Source organism: Cyprinodon tularosa, unplaced genomic scaffold, assembly GCF_016077235.1.
Source record: "Cyprinodon tularosa strain WSP-4 unplaced genomic scaffold, ASM1607723v1 ctg10, whole genome shotgun sequence".
NCBI classification, from domain to species: Eukaryota; Metazoa; Chordata; class Actinopteri; order Cyprinodontiformes; family Cyprinodontidae; genus Cyprinodon; species Cyprinodon tularosa.
This window is the reverse complement of record NW_024037782.1, coordinates 2,360,448-2,381,604: the sequence shown is the minus strand read 5'-3', so window position 1 is coordinate 2,381,604 and position 21,157 is coordinate 2,360,448. Positions and strand designations below refer to the sequence as shown.

Genomic DNA, 21,157 nt, shown 5'->3' with positions numbered 1-21,157 from the left:
GACTTTAACTTCATTCATTTGTGAGGAGTTTGGTCTGTTGCTTACTGAAAATTAACTTTGTCAATTTGAAACTTGGTTTCAAAGATCCCAGATGTCAGAACTCTGCATCTCAAGAGGTCCTGAAAGAGAAGGAAGTGGAAATGAGTGAAGCGCAAACAGAAAACTTCCTCTTGTATCTTCAGATCTGGAGGAAAACGTGCTTTTCCAACGATTCCTTTTCCATTTTGAACAAAAAATTAGCCTAAAGCTGTGTGGCTTTATTCAACTCAAGGATTTGTATCGAAAAGCATCAATGGATGGTAACATAATTAATAGGACAATGGATTCTGATTAAAGTCTGGGTAAAAAAAAAATGAAATAGTGAACTAAAAGTTTCTGTTCCGTTTCTGTTCAACTGATTTACCTTTTAAATAATTATTTTCATTTTTTTTCATCCCAACTGTATATCTGATTTCAGTGGTTCCCACCAGCGAGGTCCAGCTAGCTGGAAGGACAGTGATAACAAACTACTTTGAAATCAAACTATGTCAAACTGTTTATTTTGATTTTTTGTCACTTTCTGTGACAAAAAAGATCAAAAGAACATATCAAACCTGAATCACAGCCTTTTCTGCTGTTCCCATTGTAACAATCTTCTTCCACCCCACCCTCAGTGACTAAGGGTCTAAATAATAAGCGGCGATCCGATGCATCGACACGTCCGCAAGAGTATCGATTCATGGTTTCATCTTTTTATCTATTTGCTCCTGGAACAACTTTGCTGCTTCTGTTATTTGCTGTTGTTTCTCAAATAAAATACATAATGATAATACAGCTTTTATTTATTTATTTTGAAATTGAAATATTGTCTAGCCAGTAAGGTAAAAAAAACAAAAAAACAAAGAACAATCAAGTCGTATCGTATCGTAGTGTATTCTTGAGTATCAAAAATAATCGAATGGTTGGGTCAGGAAATCAATACTGAATCGACTCGCCAAGATGGGTGTGATTTACACCCCTGTCAGTGACCCTGGAATAATCTGTGCTACCCCCAGACCAAGTTCTTTTAATGGTCTAATTGTGGAATTAATTGGGTAGAATTGATATAAAAACATGCTGAAGGGTTCCAGAATTCTAGTTATAGGCTGGATGTCCCTCAATGAAAGGCGCTCAGGGAACCCCTCGCAGTCAAAGGTGTTGTTTAAGAGGAAGACACTCCAACCTCACTGATAAATGGGTATATTTGTATATAAATGTTTTTACTGCACTAAACCGCTGGTAGAACTTCATCTGGGTTAAAGTTTACTGCAGTGTTTTTCATGTAACTGAGCTATATACGACACTGGAAACCCTGTCCTGTTATACATTCCTACTGTCCGAGCTTTTTTAGCCACACATGAATGTTTCATTTAATTTAAAGAAATGAAAGAAACAAGCATATGCAGAAGCCATTTCTTAAATAATTTATCCACACAAAAACCGACCCTATATAAAATACTCACTGCCCCCTAAATTTAAACATAATCGGTGGCAAATGATGTTTAGCTTTAAGTCTGAATTAAGTCTAGACTTTAAGCCATCATACTCCCAAGATCAGATTTGGTACGACTGTCTTTTTCTGAACTGCTGTGTTATGACCCATTTACACTAACCCTCGGAAATGGAGCTGTGCCGGGCTTGGATCAGTTAAACATGCAGAGCTCGGTTGCTTACGACCGTTTACACATTAAGCTAGCATGGTTCCTCGGCTCCTATCGGCGATCCACGATACTACAGCTCTCAAGGCGGGGATTACGCCAACAAAAATGGCGGGGCCCGTAACATTCAGGAACTTAAGTGCTGGATAGCGTCCTCCACCCAAATTTCAATGAAAGCCTCGGTCTCGGCATCATCCCAGGTCGCACCCCCCCTCTTTTGATGCCACTTACTGTTAATAGGCTGAGAAGAAGTTCATGTTGTGAACAGGTGAAGAGATCTGTAAATTGCAAAGCTGGAAATGCCGGAAAACCCGCAAAATGAGTCAGCTGACTGTAAACAGGAAATGACGCGGTCTGCTCATGCGCTCTTTGTTACTAGAGAACCGAGCCACAACTGAACCGTGCCTAGCCCTAATAGCTGAACTAGTAATAGATTTAGCGCGGTTAGGTGATGTCTGGCACGGTCCAGTTCAGTTGCGTTCCATTTACACTCCTATATCTTGGTTACCGTGCTCAGACCGTTCTTGGTACAGTTTCAAAAGGGTAATGTAAACGGGGTAATAGTTTTATACCTAATGTAGTAGGATTCACACCGTGCAAAAAAGTCCACTTTTTCTCAGTATTACACATAATATTTACCCAGGTATACTGAGTGCTTTTTAGGTTGTTTTTATTTTACCTTTTCTTTGTTCAGGATGTCACCATTGCATCCTAATGGATGCCATTTGAGCCCAGTTATTGTTCTTATTGTTGAATTATAGTTCTCCCTGGGTTCTTTTGAGACAAACTGAATGGGCTGACAGTGAATTATTGGAGTAATTCTTTGTAATCTGATCACACCCTGAAAGGTTGATGTTTTCCTCATTTGTGAATAATAAGTAGCTCAAAGATGGCAAAAACTTTATTTCTCGTCTGCAAGTGAACAGGTCTGGGCGTGACATGTGAAAGTGAAATAAAAAATGCAGTTAATAACATTTCATTAATGATTTTCTTATATGATCAGGTTGTCTTGGATTAACTTCTCTTTTAATAAACTTAATCAATTAATTTAATATTTCTCAGGTTGTCTTGTTAGATATCAAGATTTGTTTAATGATCAGGAAAATTTAAGTGCGACAAAAAAGGAAAAACCAAAAGATATCTGCAGGGAGGAACAAAAAAACATGCATTCTCACCAAAATGAGCAATAAACAAAGGTGTGATCAATAAGGGGAAGTCGTTATTTTATTTAGATAACTTTTGTAAGGGATTTCTTTGAATTAAGTGTCTAATTGATGATGTCAATCTGGTGGTTTTCTGTTACCTGATCAGTGGGTGTGTAGTCATTCTGCCTCACCACATCAATCCGGTCTAAGAAGCTGCAAACAGAAGATAAAAAAAAAAAAGAAAATGTTCAGAACTGAGCTTTGCTACAAACCTACACACCAATGAAGGCAGTCGGGACTGTTTTTATGATTACAATTCCCCGCATGTCCTGCTAATGTGTGAGCAGTCCAGACTAGCAACATATAAAGTCTGTGTACAGTCAATAGTGAAAGCATGAGGAGGGCCGGAGCGGCTGGGACTGAACAACCACAAGGGGGCGTTGTGTTTGAAGTCGCTGTGAGATCAGAGGCAGCCAGTCTGAGTCACCAGCAGCCGTTTGCTCTGTCAGACCAGAAGAGCCTCGTCAATGGAGCTGCTGTAGTAGTACAGGAGTACAGGAGGAGGAGTGTGGATCGGTGTGTGTGGATTTGGCTATGTGTATGTGCGTGGGTGGGTATGCAGGCCCACAGTGCGTTCAGCTTTCCAGACTGCCCACCCATAGGCATGTTAATTGTTTTGCTGCACTGAGTGATAGTGCAGCTGCTTTTCAAGGTGTGCGAGGCGCTCTCATGCTTTCAGGATGACCGAATCAGAGTCAGCTGCTTTGAGGTGTTTGCTCCATCGAGTCAGGGCTGATGAGGGAGTGAGGAAACACTGAGGTCAGTTCAGATACACTGAGAGGAAATCTTTAAACTACTGTGGCAACAACTCCCTCTTCTACAAAAAAAAAAAGAAATCACAGCGAAGAGAATCAATCAACACGAGAGTCTGCAGCAAAGAGTACATACTTATCACATATCTAAGGTTAAAAAAAATCTTGAGTATCTCAAGAACTGCCTAGTTACACAATCTATAAAAGAAATAAAGTAAATAAAGTCGAAAGTTTGGAAAATAGATTTGAAGTACAATGGCTGTCAGACGTGTTTATGGGTATAAATTAGCAAGACGTCTTGAGTTTACATAGAGAGGTATGCTACCGAACTGTGTACTGCCACACTTCATCTTCAAGACCATTTAACATTTTTTCCACAGAGGGTATAATTCAGCACACGAGCGACTAATTTCATTTCCAAGTTTAAACGTCAAATTTGATGAACCGGTCTGAACAAACCGGGATCTTAGGAAAGAGGCTTTAAATACACATATTAATGGATGACAAAAAAAGGCACAGCAGATATGAACTAAAAACAAAACCAAAAGATAAAATCATTTGGACAACTTCAGGCCTCAAAGAATAAACAACTGTATTTGTGATTTTACTTGCCTATTTAAGGTATCAAAGGTGAAAACTCTTAGAATTTTTAGTCTTTAAGCTAAAAAAAATCTTTTTTTCTTTTGTGTTTTATTGTCATAAAAAAAAGTAATTGTTAAGTTCAAAATCTATGCTGACAAAAAACCCCGAACAGTGCATCTCCAGTTGAAATTCTTTTGGAAATAACTATTAAGAACCTGTTTAAACAGCAATATATATATTTTTAAATGTATTTTGAATTTATCAAGTCTGACAACTCTAACGCACAAATAAGGGTGTTATCCTGTATTTTATTATTTCACAGTTGAAGTTTGTTACATTGAATAGTTGACAAAATACATTTTTTTTTATTCTGTTTTTGCACATTTAAGTAGTTTAAAAAAAGAATTAGAAATTTTGAAAAAAGAAAAAAAAACAAAAAACAGAAACTGCAGGTAATACAGAAAACCAGAGTTCAGTGCCAGCAGCTAAATCAGGGCGCTGTGCAACAAAAACTAAGATTCAAATTCAACACTGTGCTGTTCAGTAAGATTTAGTTTAAGTTTGTGCTGCTCCCTAAATAATCCAAATATTTTTTAGATACTTTTTTTTTGTCTTTTACATTTAAAAAAATAAACAAAACTTCAAAAAGGCAGACTGACCAAAATTGTATTAATGTGTAGAATATAAATTATTTGAAAAAAGTTTCTGTAGTAAAAAGTTACTCACCAGAAACAAATAGAAAAAAGCAAGAATTGCCAATAAAAAAAAATGTCAGGATGAAATATTGATTTTTCTTTTGTAAAACAAAAACCAAAACAGGCAAATTTGGTGATTTTCCCCCTGAATGAAGCCGCCTCCTGGAGAACAGGCATGTAAGCTCCCACTGGGAAAAGAAGGAATGTGGCAGTCAGGGGTGAAATGTGACATTAGAGCTGCAGGTAACCCACCAGGCAGAGCGGGAGGGGGTGGGAATGTGGAAGCTGAAGTACTGGACGCTTTCTGGACCAACGAAGGGAAGAAGAGTTCAGAAAGAGGGCGAATGGAGATACAACAACAGGCTCAAAGAAGGCAACCAGACTTTTGCTTAGTTTTTCTGAATAGATTCAACAACAATCCAGGAGTCTTTGTCAATTCTGGAATCTCACTGTTGAGCAACTAGGAGTTTGGGAGCTGCTGTTTTTTAACAAAAAGAGTCCTAACCTCGTCAGAGCACTCCAGGTTGCTCAACTGTTAGCCTCCAGAGTTGATAAAGATTGCTAGATCAGTGTAGAAACATTTGAAAAAAAACTAAGTCTGCTCTAGTCCTAAGATTTAAGCCTGCTGTAGTTGTCATGACTCGGATGACAGAGAGTCTGCAAAGGCAGAACAAATGTGCATTTCTCTGTACGAAACATGCACAGAAGCTGCTTATCAAGCAACCAGTCAGGTACCATCGGCTTTTTGCTGAAATAAGAGGCTCAGCTGTTCCCGCAGAACAGAAGTGGAGAACCGTTTGGAGCCAGGCCGCCTCACATCCACTGCCTAATCCTCCGCAATCATTTAACTTGGCCTTCCCCGAACAGTCCCCTACAGAGCTCCCAGCTACATAAATAAGCTGGATGTGACAGAACCTGAAAGCTGCAGCTCTAATCATGACAGAGTTAACATGGCTTCCCTTGCCAAACTCATGTTTATACGCGGCTCTGGTCTGAGGCGACGGCACGCCTAGCACAAACACACCGCTCAGTTTTTAGCAGTTCTGCCTATTAATAGGAGAAGTGCCAATAATAACCGTGTCTAGTAAGTTGAACTGAATAAAAGTGGCTGCCCCAGTAACAGAGAGGTCTGCGGTGTTATGTATAACCTGCCAGGGTTATTCTGGGGTAGCAGACAGGCTGACTTAAACCGTGGAAATACACACAGGACACTCGTCTGCAGAGTGAAAATAGCTCAGTATTTACAAGAAAAGATAAAGTCTGGGTTTTTTTTGTATCATTTTGTTCCTTATTTAAAGGTTAAACAGCTGTAAAGGGATGGTTTGATAGAAAGTTTAATTTTAAAAGGACTCACCTATTTTTAAATGTTCCATGTGACCTTTTTCTTTATTGGGACACTGTGTTTTTGCTACAGTCATAAAAATAGAAGCAAAAAAAAAAAGGTTTGAATAATTCCAAGAAAAAAAAGGAAACCGTCTCTCTAGTATTTTCCCTTTCATTTTAAACTATCTCTTAAAAGACGGTAACTAGGAAGGGACACTGAAAATATTTCCAGCGACATGTGATTGTATCCACTCTGCATTTTCAAGTTCTGTTTTTCTTTTTTTTTTTTTACTTCCACATTTGGCTAAAATCATGAGATCTTTACGTGCTGAGGAGCACCAGCAGCTGATAACGCTTCCACAATGCATTTAACCCACTAAAGCAGAACATTTAAGACTCAGGATTACTGAAAGATCAGGACCATTAGATTTGTAGGCCAGCTTGTAGATTTCATACAAAAGTTTGAAAAAAATGTTTTTCTAAATTTACACATAAAGAAAATCTCAATTTTAAATCAAATAACTTGCAAGCCCAAGCTGGTCTGATTAATTATTTAAAGAAAAATCCTAAAAGAAAATATATAAATATTCCCTTTTTAAAACTGATTTTAATGTTACTTTATGAGACGTTTTAGAGGGCATGATTCAGTGCGAGACAAACGCAGAACATCTGGAAAACGTTGCCCCGGATCAGAGCTGCTGCTCGGTTCAGCTGTGTGAGAAACAGGCGGACTCACACACTAGCAGGTTAGCAGTAGGACAGCGTTCCTAAAAAGCTTCCTTTTTAACATCTGCCGCCAAACTACTGACATATTCTTGATTTTTGCAACTTTAACAAGTCATCGCCTAAATATTTGCAGAATTTCCTTGTAAAAACAAAAGCTTTGCGTGCGTCTTCATTCACTTCAACTAGAATGAGCCGAGTTTGTCTGCATTTATCTCTGTCTTGTGGTTTCTTTAATGGTTTGATGTTTACATGTTTGTTCACTGTGAACCAAATTAAATAAAACATAAGATCAGATGTTTTGAATCCAACAAAATCGAATGTGTTCATATCTTTAAAAAAAAAAAGCTAAAAATTGTTTTCTTTAAATTTAATATATCAAATGAGAATCGCAGCGAAAATTAAAAAGGAAAGATAATAAATCTCTTAGATAAACAATAATGCTTTTTCCTTTGTAAAACTAAAACTTTAAAATGCTAATAAATTAACAACTATTTAACGAGGTCATTTCATTGTAAGCTGTTAAATGTAATCTTTTTTTTACTATGCTATTTGCTATTAAAAGTTTGAACACAAGTAATGCATTAATAAATCAAGTTTCCTTAAAAATTCAAATAAAGTCTGACTTATGGAAAACTAAAAGCGATATTTTTCAACTCTGTGTGCTTAAGAAAATATATGCACATTTGCAGAGGAGAAGTCCGGTCCCGGGACTTCCTTAAGGAGTGCAGAGAAAAGACTACGGCCCACTGAAAGGAGCAATTCTGGGGGCTTTACACCCTCTTTGTACATTAACGCCTTGACCTGCCAGGCGTCGCAACCGAGGGCTTCACTAGCCGACTCCTATTCTCTCTCTAACACAAACACACGCTGTATGCTGTGAGAGGGAGAGTTGGAGAAAGACGAGGAAAGAAAGGAGAGAGAAGGCTGTGTCTGACATTACAGCGCTGCTCCAAAAATAGCTCCCTGGCGCCCTGGCCTCCAGCTTGGTTGTCATGGTGACAGAACCACAGGCTCTAAAAATAGAAAACGGCTCCAAATCCTGTGCAGCTGGAGAGAGACAAGAGAGGGAGAAGAGATAGAGACAGAAAGAAGGAGGAAAAGTAGGAAGAAGACCACACTACAAGAGAGGGAGAGGAGCAGAAGAAAGAACACGGAGAAAGAAGGGAGGAAATAAGGAGGGAAACAAAGAGATACAGAGAGAGACATGTCTGGAATGGAGGGGGTTAGAGAGAAAGCTGGGACACAAAATAGAAAAAACGAGATCAAGATGTATGAAGGGGAAAGAAAAACAACAAAAACATTTAATATATAGCTGAAAATTAAGAAGAGCGGAGAGGAACAAAGATGGGGGAAAAATGGAAATCAGACATGTAGCATGAGGGAAATCCAAATGTGCAACACAAAAACAGACATAAGAGAAAAGAGTAATTAAAGATAAAGTTTGGAAAAAAAAAAAAAGATTAAAAGTAGGAAAAAGAAAATGCAGAAGTCGGGGACAGAAACTGATTTTTTTTTTTTTTTTGCAAAACGAACATATAAGCAAATAAAAAAAGCAAGATTTACATCTAAAAGCTGAGAAAAAAAAAAAACCTGGAGGAAATAAACTTTGATAAGAGAACCACGACAGAAACTACAGCTTAAAGTTTCTGTCCAAATGTGTTCGCCTCAAACGTCTCCACATTTCCCTCTCCTTCTGCTCCACGTCTGCTTCACCTGAACATCTTCCAAAAGCACCTGAGCTACGTACAGTTACACAGAGCTAATTTCAACGCCTCCCTACATCCACACAAGTCACACAATCCTGTCCATTTTCCGTCCTGCAGGAACACGGCCACATGCAACAAACAGCAGGGAGGACAGGACGGAGAGGAGGAGGAAAATTCAACACCGTGACAAAAAGCTGCCGCAGACGTAGCGCTCTACTGTTCTCTAAACCTAAGAAGAATTTATCCTTTTCTATATTTATTAACTGGAATAAACAATATTTAAAAACCTTAATTAAGACAGAAATATTGGGGGTTTTAGCTGTCTGCCTGTGGAGGGATTATAAGCTAAATACAAGAAAGTCACTTTCTAAAAAGTTCATAACTACAAATTTTTTTTAATCAAAAGCCTTCACAAGATTTTTCCTGATCAGAAATAGTCCCTTTTAAAAACAACGATAAATAAAAAATGTAAGAAGTCTCATTACTTAATATTTTACTGTCTGTCTTATTTATGCTAATGCTTTTGGTTAATAGAAAGACCATATTAATTTATCTAAATTGTATTCTTGTTTGTTCTTTTGCCTTTTTTTATTCAGACTGAGAACCTTAAAACCTTTAGAATTATTTTGGAATCATTTATTATAAAAACTAGAATACAAATTCAATTTAGTGTCAACAAAAAGAAATGCATTAGGGCAAATGTTGGGTCATCTCATGCACATTTACAGTATGCACTTAAAATGACCGAGTGTCAAAGGGGACTCTTTGCATAGTGTTTAATAAACACATCTGTCTGCACAAACTGGTCCCCTCATGGTAAAAAAAAAAAAATCCTGCAGGATTTTATTTCTCCTATCATTTCACTTCCATATTTACAGCATGAGCCAATAAAAAACAATTATGTAAAAATTATGTATGCATTTTAAATTTCAACATATTTAACTGGGACTGTGTGAGAGATTGATCAACACAAAGTGGTTCATATTTGTGAGAAGGAGACCTAAGCATATAGTGGAAATGTTTGCTGCTAAAGCCTGTCATGTAATCAATAGATTATAAAATTGTTTTTCACTATAATTACAGCCACAACTCCAGAAACTGAATCTTTTGCTAATTTTTCTTGTTAAAAATCACTTCAAGTTTGTCAGACTAGACAAAGCACAGGTGAACAGAAAGCGTTCCAGCTTTATCCTACCCCCTCCATGGGATTCAGGTCAGGGCTTTGAATGGGTCATTCTGACACCAGACTAGTGCTGCTTTGATTTAACTCACTTTATTGTAGTATTGTGATACTATCAACTTGGACCAGGTTTAATCTTCCCGTTGAAGGGAAACATCCCCGCAGCATGCTACTGCCGCCACCATATACACTATATTGCCAAAAGTATTTGCTCACCCATCCAAATTATTGGAATCAGGTGTTCCAATCACTTCCATGGCCACAGGTGTATAAATTCAAGCACCTAGGCATGCAGACTGTTTTTACAAACATTTGTGAAAGAATGGGTCGCTCTCAGGAGCTCAGTGAATTCCAGCGTGGAACTGTGATAGGATGCCACCTGTGCAACAAATCCAGTCGTGAAATTTCCTCGCTCCTAAATATTCCACAGTCAACTGTCAGCTGTATTATAAGAAAATGGAAGTGTTTGGGAACGACAGCAACTCAGCCACGAAGTGGTAGGCCACGTAAACTGACGGAGCGGGGTCAGCGGATGCTGACGCGCATAGTGCGAAGAGGTCGCCAACTTTCTGCAGAGTCAATCACTACAGACCTCCAAACTTCATGTGGCCTTCAGATTAGCTCAAGAACAGTGCGCAGAGAGCTTCATGGAATGGGTTTCCATGGTCGAGCAGCTGCATCCAAGCCATACATCACCAAGTGCAATGCAAAGCGTCGGATGCGGTGGTGTAAAGCACGCCGCCACTGGACTCTAGAGCAGTGGAGACGCGTTCTCTGGAGTGACGAATCGCGCTTCTCCATCTGGCAATCTGATGGACGGGTCTGGGTTTGGCGGTTGCCAGGAGAACGGTACTTGTCTGACTGCATTGTGCCAAGTGTAAAGTTTGGTGGAGGGGGGATTATGGTGTGGGGTTGTTTTTCAGGAGCTGGGCTTGGCCCCTTAGTTCCAGTGAAAGGAACTCTGAATGCTTCAGCATACCAAGACATTTTGGACAATTCCATGCTCCCAACTTTGTGGGAACAGTTTGGAGCTGGCCCCTTCCTCTTCCAACATGACTGTGCACCAGTGCACAAAGCAAGGTCCATAAAGACATGGATGACAGAGTCTGGTGTGGATGAACTTGACTGGCCTGCACAGAGTCCTGACCTCAACCCGATAGAACACCTTTGGGATGAATTAGAGCGGAGACTGAGAGCCAGGCATTCTCGTCCAACATCAGTGTGCGACCTCACAAATGCGCTTCTGGAAGAATGGTCAAAAATTCCCATAAACACACTCCTAAACCTTGTGGACAGCCTTCCCAGAAGAGTTGAAGCTGTTCTAGCTGCAAAGGGTGGACCGACGTCATATTGAACCCTATGGATTAGGAACGGGATGTCACTTAAGCTCATATGTGAGTCAAGGCAGGTGAGCAAATACTTTTGGCAATATAGTGTAGCATAAATAGCAAATGGATAATCCAGATAATTACAAACACATGCAATAAAAAAAAAAAGCTACTGGCAGATTTCTAAGTATAATATTAAACAGCTAACATACAACACTGCCTGTTGAAAAACAAAAGGAGCGTTAAGGAAATGTGTTCAGCTTTAAAAAATTCAAAATGATCTTCCCCTCCCCCCCAGATAAAAAGTACTAAAGTGAAATATAATGTTACAGTTTATGTACACTTTATGGAATTACTATGAGTTTGCTAAGAGGTTTATATAGAAAAGTCTATTGAAGTTATTGTATGTTTTGGATGAGAAAGCTCTTAAAATCGGACCTCATCTACCTTTAACCTAAATGTTAAAAAATTAAGGCGACTGGAGCAAAACACGTAAAAGGTTAGTCTGCACTACAGTTAGCAGAAAAAACTAAACTTACCTAAACTTATTTTAAAGAAATATATAAATAAAGACATGCATTGGTGGGCTGAGAAGCATAGTTGAGTACATGGATTATCCCCCCAAATTGCAAAATCTCCTCTTTCTTTAGTAATTCTGTCACCTATTAGGGGAAGAACTCTTGACAACCAAAATGCCTCCCCCCCCCCCCCCCCCCCCCCCCCCCCCCCCCCTCCACCTCATACCATGCTCATAGTCACCAGCATGGTCACACACACAGTGGGGTAGCATCCCACTCCTCAACAAGCATATATGGCACATCAGCCACTGTGGTTGCTGGTCATTCAAACCTGAAGAGCAGATCCATGTGGACCACGTAAGGTTTCCAGCGGTGCTGAGGTCAGGACCGACTTCCTCTATATTCCAAAATCCTGGCTGTAATCCCCAATAAACCCTGCTCTGTCTGACATCTTGGATGATCAAGTTCTGTCCCTTAGAGTTGGGATGTGAAAATACAACTGGTTGCAGAACTCAACCTAACGTGCCTTTAGTGATGACAATCCTCAAGCCAAAGAGATGAGGCCTCACACCATCATACAGCCGCCGCCAAAAGCCTGTTAGAAATTGGCTGAGAGGATTTCTCATGGATGCAACCCACATACTTATCTCCGCCGCTCAACCCTCACCATTTAAGGGGAAACCAAACATCCTTTCCAACAGTAAAAACTGCCAAGAAGAACTGTTACAAGGCAGAAAAGAAAATCAAATAGAAATTATTTATGTTTCTTAAATAAAGACAGTAGATTAACACTAAAACCATCCTGGAAGTAAAGACTTTTTACAATTTTATTTAAATGTGAACATACCCTATGAATTATAATTAACTAAATAAAAGATAGAAACTGCAGTATATACATTTAAATTACTTGAATCAATGAACTAATGACAAAAAGTTTTAGCCAACCCTTTCAGTGAAAAGACAGGCCATTTGATGCATTCTCATCTATCCTAAATCCCAATGCACTTCTTGTCACCTCAACCATCACACACCGCAATTTACATCTAAATGCACAGAAATGGACCAGAAAATTTACAATAAAGGATAAAGACATATGTCAGCCATGCATCCTTAAAGGTGCAGATGTGTGCATCCATAGCAGCAAAGGTTGGTGCGAGGAGGCAGGAAAACAGCAAAAGGACTTACTACTGGGCGCAGTCGATGAGTTGATATTCATTGGATCTTTCCCAGCATGCCCGCACACCTTCATCATGCCAGAGTGTCTTTGTGTGGTCATAAAACTCCTGGGAGAACAAAAAATGGGTCTGAATAAGCAACTTGAATAATGAAGCAAAAAAAAAAAAAAAAAAAAAGACTTTTGACCTGGCAACATAAGTGTACAGTATATGAGTGATTTTAACTTCTAAGCAGCTAAGGGAACTAAAAAAAAAGAGAAGGAAACATGATATTACATACCAGGCACAAACAATTACAATCTATTCATTGTCGGTTCAATTCATTTTATTTTATAGAGCCAATTCAAAACCCACAACAAGGAACTTCATGGAGACTATTTATTCAAATCACAGAGACAGATCGGTTAAGAGTTTTCCATGAAAGGGAACCCAGCTGATTGCATCTAGTCATTGACTTTGCAGGATTTGCTCCTCCTGGATGGGCATGTGGCAACATTAGACGGTCGCTTGCATTGTGAAGTTCAACTAAAACAACATTACTCAGCAGCTACATCAAATAATAAAATAACTCAGATAATCTGACAACATATCTCCATTTCCTGCTTTATATGAGAATAGGACCATTCTGGGTAAAAGTAGGCAAAACTACATCAAGTCTATAAGGGTTATAGTAAACTATAACCCAGCTGAGAAAAATAAGTGCATGGTTTAATATAAAAAGCAGTTGCAAACAGCTGGTTTGTGTAGTTTATGAGTTATGCTTATAACTGTATTTCTCATCTGCTCCTTTATAGGTGAGGGAGTTTATGGGCAGATGGCGGGAGCAAGATATACTCCCTAGCTAAGTTTGGAGTTTAAGGTCGGCTCGGAGATGAGCAGCAGATGAGAGGGCTCTGGCAGCGGCCGGAAAGAGAAAGGTTCATCGGGTTCATGAAGAAATGGGGAGCTTTGTGCTGACAAAAGGCTTGGCTGTCACTACAGAGGTCTATCTCTACGATCTGCCGTCGGTCAGTCGAGCAAAAATAAGCCATTATGAGGCATGCAGTTAAACAGTGGAATCTGCTAAGAAACCAAGACAAAAAAAAAAAAACGAAAACATTTAAGAAAGAAACAGATTTGAGAAATTAAAAAAAGGAAATCTGCCACAGAATCAGGGACAAGCGTAGTAGAGCACCCTTGTTTTCCTGAAACATATTTTTCAAAGACACTACCTGAAGAATAAAAAACAAAAAAACAAAAAACAAAAGGGGTCTAATTGGGTTGTTTTTTTCATAATTGCATTGTATCCATTTGTTCTGAACATCATTGATGTAACAAAAAGGAAAATACATAGCAAAAGCAGTGCAAAAAAAACTATTTAGAGACGACTTTCACCAGTAAGTAGATGAGCTGAATCTCCAATTGAACCTATTTACATACATTGTGTACAAAGACCCAACAACTTCCTTCTCACTATCTGACATTAAATTTGAAGCCAAGTTTCCTTTTTTTAAGGATTTTTTTTTTTTGTGGATTTCTAAAAGTCTTTTTTAGGCCTTAGGTGCAATTTCTGGAAGCCTGAATTTGCCACATAGGTCTGCTATAACATCTAAATAAAACTATTAATTCAACTAAAATGTGCAGCCATCGTACTGAGCAGAAATTAAAAGGTTTTGCACGGATCAGCCTCATACCCAAAGTGAAAACCATGTGCAGATACTGTTTGAGGCTGCACCAGTATTCCTAGTAAACAGAGAGGAAGAACTCATCACTTAAGACAAAAAGTAAATACGTTTATTTTTTTGTTTTTTTTCAAACAAATTTAACCAAATGAAATGAAAGGACCATCCAGCTGTCATGGTACTAGTCTCCCGTTAGGGTTTTGCTGAAGAATGACTGGAAACACAATGAAAGGGAATTTAACAAATACAGAATAAGCATGAAACGTTTAATCAAATAAATGTTTAGAAATTCTTTCTTTTTTGTGTGTTTTATTATGGCACTAGTGGTTTGTTTTTTAGACAGTAGGCTAACAGGAAAGAGGGTATGAGAGAGGGGTAGAGACATGCGGCAAAGGATCACGGGTCAGATTCGAACCCAGCTCGGCCGCATCAAAGTTATACTCCCCGTAGCAGTGTGCCGCAATGAGCTTGTCTCAGATTTTTTAGATTTATGCCCAATTTTATTCCACGCCACTACGCAAGAGGGACAATCATGAACTAGCTGTTGGTCTAGATACGGCCGAGGTGGTGAGGAAGTGGGGGCAAGTTTGTGCAACAACGGAGGGACATGAGGGTGAAAAGAGCGTGGATCCACGTGGAAAAATGGTCCCAGCGTTCATGCGCACCTCGCTCTTCTAGCTGGTCCATCTTCACGAGTCATTTTCCACAATGCCGGTCATACAAACAAAACAACCTGGTAAGGTACCAAAGAGGAAATACGCATAGTGTAGAGTGGATGTAGACTTGACTAATCAGAGGCCTCCGGTCATCTACAATGTTGGGGTGCAGCAGAGTGTCTGCAGAAGGGGCGGGGGCACATTTGCGTTCACTGCGACACACTTGCAGACGACCTGGTTTCTGAGTATAAATCAGCCCTAAGCCCTCCATACATGGGTCGTGCTACTGCGCCATCGGAGAACACCGTGAAATTATTTATTTTTAAACAAATAGAGATTGCCTTAAAGCAGCAAAAGTATAGTTCATTTACTTTCAGACCGCCATCAAGGTTAATTACGTGACTTTTAGGGTGGTGTTTGTAAATACCTGGTTTTAGTGGTGGATGTCAAAGCACAAGTACATTCTTATTGGTTGGGTTTCTAACAGCTGAGGGAAATTTGATTCATTTCGATCCCATTCATAGTCCAGTTTTCTGACCTATACAGAGTCTAGAACAGTGTTTGAACATAGATTGTGGTTCAAACATGGGCATTTGACATCAATAGATGATCTTTTCTTCTATCTTTCAAGCATTTTTTCCCTTCCTTTTTTCATCAGTTAACAAAAAAGCCCTGATCAGAGTCACTGAAAAAATTGTACCTCATATTGAAAACCTTATAAACACACACTGCATCAATTAACCCTTCTGTGACGATTTGAATGCTTGTCCTTTATTCTCAACCATTATGATTATTTTTTTCATTGTAAAAACTTGTGGTATGGTTTTCTGACAGCTGAAAAATAACAGCAAATAAAGATAAAAATTATTCCTAATTGAAATAACATTCCTATAGCTTAGCTGCATTTTGTACAATGCATCATCTCTGCTGCACAGTACATAGCATCCCCCCTTATATGGAAGTTTCCATCTGCATGCGTCTATCCATGTAAGGATGCGCATATGCATGCAGGACGATTTCCACTCCGTTATTCTTTTTTTTTGTTTTTGTTTTAAACAGTTTTTCACATGTCAATGATTCATCCATTGAAGATTTTAATGCTTTGGAGAGAAAAAAAAAGGTAAACAAGAGCATAAAGTCAGATTTATCCATTGCTTTAAGGCAGGCAGCTGCTTGGATTGCTCTGAATCATTAAGGATCAGCCATCTATTAAACACAGTGAGGAGATAAGGATGACAGCACAAATTAGATCAGATAAGTGGTAAGGCTGGTAAACATGTAATAAATGTAATATTTGACAACCATGAGCTTAAGAATCAACCAACAAAATAATCATAGATATATATGCATTTCTGCTTCCGTTTATCAGTTTATAAAGAGTGATCTCTAGATGTTCACACATACTCTTTGTAATATTTAAAGCAAGTTTTGCAAATGTTTTTGAATTATTACAGCAAATTGCAATTTTTTTCCAATAAGATTCTGTTGAAATATATATTATAGATAGAGCTGCAACTAATCAATTTTGAAAATTGATTGATTTCTTTTTTTCGATTAATAGCCAAAGGTTCCTTAAAGACGATTCTGTACAACACTAAAACAGGTGAAAATAAAACTTTTCAACTTGAGGAGTTCTGGATAGAGCATACTGACAGACGAATTTTTTTATTTATTTTTTACCTTAAACGCAAACGGTTTTTACATTTTTTTTTACAATTTTAATATAATTACTGCTCTAAATGGGTTTCTGTCAGCTAAAGGCATGTTTTTTTTACGGTCTCCATACTTCAGTTAACGATTAATTGATTACTAAATTAATTGATGATAATTTCAATAATCGATTAATCATGATTAAACTGATCATTTCAGCACTAATACTAAAGCAATTAAAGATGGAAACATCTTGTTTAAACCAAAAAAAAATATTTTTCATTGTTCATTTAAAATAATAAAAATAACCAGAAGATCTGAAACTCTAAAACATAGAACGTCTTTAAAGGTACACTATGCAACCAGTGTTGACTTTCCAGCGAGGCTCCCCCCAGAGGGCGAAAGTAAAAGTGCACTGTCGTAAATATGCACAGCTGTTCTCCTGGTTTCTCCGTCAAGCCAGGCGCAGTTGTTTTGAGCTTAGCAGACAGGCGAACGCAACTAATGACTAACACAGTGAAAGTATGAACATGCACACAGAGAGAGAGAAACCATTCCAATGTTACTTACAATCGCATCAGCAGAAACGCGAGGTCCGCGTCAGCCTTGCAGCCTTCTTTTTATTTTAGCTCTCGCCATTCGGAAAAAGCTTGCCCGATGTTCACCCGTGTACGACTCCTCTCTCTGTCCGGAGCCCTTTTCCTCTTTCTTGCCTGCTCCGACAAGGGCTTTCACTGTTTTCACGCTGGTTCCGCCATGATAATGCTGCGTTCACACTGGACGCAGCTGGCGCGACAGAAGTAGCGAGTTTACATGCAAAGTCAATGGTTGACGCGCGTCGGGCGCGTTTAAGCATCTGACGCGCGTGACGCGCCACAAACGCACTGCTGCTCGAGATGGAAAAATTGAATTTTTGCTGCTCGACGCGCCGCGTCAACCAATCAGAGAAGCTGATCTGGGAGCTGGCAGGGAGATAGACACAGCGCTGATGACACAGACCGCTCTGATCACTCCTCTTAAACAGTTTATTGACGCCTAAATTAACTTAAAATGCAGAAATCTGCCGGCAGAATATGTTCGCTTTCATTATCCTGCTGCCTGCAGTTTGGCTTATTTAGATGAAAAACACCTAGCAGCTGCCGCGGTGAACCGCGAGGAGGCGACCTGGCCAGAGGCTGCTGATGAAGGGATTCCTACTGTCGGTGTACCGCTGGTATGTGGGGGTCTGAGCGGCTCCGACAGAAAAAATATTGGAAGGCAGGATGATAATCTGAATGAACTGACTGCACTGATTACGTTTTCAGGTGTATTTTCTCACTTAAAAACATATTAAAACTACTTTATTCCCACTGATCACAGCAAATATAGCTGCAAGGCAGATAAAGGATAGTGAAGCTCCGCCCAACGCGCGTCAGACACACTTTTGCACCGCGCAGCCAGAGCAGCAAAGCTGCTTCAGCCGTGCGTCAGAACTAACTGGTACAAGCAGCAAAAATGAAGCAGCAGACGCGAATTTGCTGCTTTTGCTGCGTCCGGTGTGAACGTAGCATAACTGCACAAAGATCGCCACTGTGCTAGCAACGAGCATTCTTTTAACTGGGGGCGTGTAGCAGTTCTCGCCGTAAAGCAAGACCGACTCTCGCAAGACTTCTGAGCCTGTGGGTGCGGGCCGAGGGCTCCTGCAATTGCAAGTGCGGTATTTCCCCCACAGACCACCAGGGCGGCCGAGAATACCTTTGTTCAACCTGAAATGACTCATTTAATCATCCAAAACGTTATGGAACACATTAATTAACTGAAAAATGTTGCATAGTGTGCCTTTAAGAGAAGGAATATTAGTGAAAAATATCCATCATTTTCTTAATCTACTGCAGATTGAGTTTTTTTTGCGCCACAGTCTCCCACGCTGTTCAGAGAGCTGGACGGTTTACCCTGACCTTGTTATCCTGTTTAAGAGCGGTCCACAGGTTCTCTCTATGGGTTTAGGTTCAGGTGAAGTTTATCCTTAAGGGCCTTCCTAGCTTGTCATGCAGAGGATTACTTCAAAGCAAGCAATTCAGACTAGAAATGATAGTTTTTCTAAAAAATCCACACCTTTTTCCACCGTGACAGCTTGAAAGAAATGCACTTTAAATACTAATAGTAGGTTTGGGAGTTGATGCGAGTAAGGCGGAAGCAATTAATCGAAATAATCGTGATTAATCAATTATTGAAATAATCTTCAAATAATTTAATAATCAAGGAACTGGAGTATAGAGACTCTAAAACATGCCTTTAGCTGACAGAGAAACCCAATTAGATCAGTAATTATACCAAAATTGTAAAAAAAAAAAAAAATATATATATATATATATATATATATATATATATATATATATATATATATATATATATATATATATATATATATATATATATATATATATATATATATATATATATATATATATATATACACTCCTTAAGTGGAAAGGTTCTGGTTTCGACCTAGTTTAATTCTTTTTTTTTTAAAGTTGCAGTCCTATATGAGTCTTTCTTCAACAGGAAAAGCTCCATCTAGCTTTTGGGGTCTCCAACTCCAGTCCTCAGCATCTGCTGCCCCTCAACTTTTAGGTTAATCTCTGGTCCAGCACTGCTGAATCAAAAGACTGATCATCTCTTCAGCATGCTATCGAGTTAAGCAAAGGCCTGATAACGAGGCACCCATTTGATTTAGGTTTGCCGCACCAGGGATTTCAGGGGGGGAGTGGCGGCCTAGTGGTTAGGGCATACAGCTCCTAAGGTTGTGAGTTCAAAACCCAATCCCACACACTGCTACTCTGGCTCAGAGATCCATTGGTGCCCCACAATGGCAGTCCACTGCCCCCCAAGGGGTTGGGTAAATGCAGAGGTAAATTTCTCCAATGCAATATCAATAGAGTTTAATTATTATTATTATTTAGAAAGTGCAGGGCAGTAGATCTGGAGACCTGGAGTCGGAGACCTCTGATCTTATCTTTAATAATGTCATCCACTTTAATAATGGATAGCCCCACCTCCACCTTATGGTTTCGTAGTTTAAGTGGAAATGTGTGGTGGTTGCTGATCCAGCCATGGGCCTCATCACTCCATAAAACCTGACAAATCAGTCATCAGATACATTTCTTGGCAGTCTGCACAGCTTTCTAACTTACGTCCTATTTAATGGTTCTTATGTTTCCATTTTCCTTTCTCTGCTCACGGAATACCTTGTGCCTTGGGCGCCCCAGGTATGTAATAGCTATGAAATATGACAGCAACGGAGTAGAATGGATTTCTGGTAGCTTCAAGTTTATTCTTCTCTAATTCTATTGTTTCTGAAGATAATGTTGACTATTTACAACAAAACTTTTGATGGTTGTGTGATTGTGCCTCAATATTGAGGCAATAGTGTTTTTGTGAATGTTAAATCACTTTGAAAGATTTATTAATTTCTACACTTTCAAATATTAGCCAGCTACAAGCTGGTGGTTGTGCGGATGGAAATGCTCATGCATATCCACTTTGGGAACAGGTTTCATATAAAGTCGGTTTGATAGCTGCTTCATCTGGATGGGACCAGCCAAGGACCAAGAAGTTTGTTGTATATACCGGTACCCAAAACAAGCTTCGTTTGGACAGGGTCTAAGATACAATCAAAATACTCACCAGCCTAATAGTGCCGTACCCAGACTATATGTCTCTAACACATCAGGTTTAAAGCTTGTATGTTTGATCTTGTTTGGTTGTGACTGTTGATAATTGACCGCATTTCTAAAATTTGTGCTTTGATCATCAGCTGCCCTCTGCATAGCCCTGAAATAAAAAGGTGTCTGTAGGATAGCAGATTACACAAACCAGACACAAAAGAAACCCTAAGAGCGAATAGTCTCAATTGCCCTTTAGCCATCAAAAAAGAATAAAAACCCAGATTCATAAATATAAAATATTAATGTGCACGGCCTCTAATGCAGTTTTAGTGCATAAAATGGGTGATTTCAAAACCCTTGCAAATTGCTGTCACAGAAAAATGAATGAGTTTTATCGGAGACTCCAGTGCAATCAGTTTTTAAAAATGCAATGAACGAGACACTTCGCACTAAATATCTTTTTCGAGATGTTTTCCAAAGATCACTCTGTATTTCTTATAACCAAATGAGGGTTTACAGACATTGTTGCTGTTCAACATGCAGTTTTGACTGTACACACTCATGCAATACCTGTCTGTGCTGTTTCTCTGCCTGATAACTCCCAGTTTTTAAAACCGTGATTGCCTTATTTTGTATGGGGGCAAGGATCTAGAGTCGAGACTGACAATCGGTGGAAA

The 21,157-nt window shown here is 39.1% G+C and overlaps 1 protein-coding gene across 1 annotated transcript in view; it reads right to left on the bottom strand.

The window, feature by feature from the left end:
* LOC119793801 (guanine nucleotide-binding protein G(s) subunit alpha-like) overlaps window positions 1–21,157 on the bottom strand; it is a 38,354-nt gene that overhangs the window by 5,914 nt on the left and 11,283 nt on the right. Inside the window, exons 5-7 of the mRNA XM_038301102.1 lie at window positions 12,877–12,974; window positions 2,980–3,034; window positions 46–119 (exon numbers count right to left, since the gene is read on the bottom strand). Of these exons, the coding sequence (XP_038157030.1) occupies window positions 46–119; window positions 2,980–3,034; window positions 12,877–12,974 (227 nt within the window). The remainder of the gene's footprint in view (window positions 1–45; window positions 120–2,979; window positions 3,035–12,876; window positions 12,975–21,157) is intronic.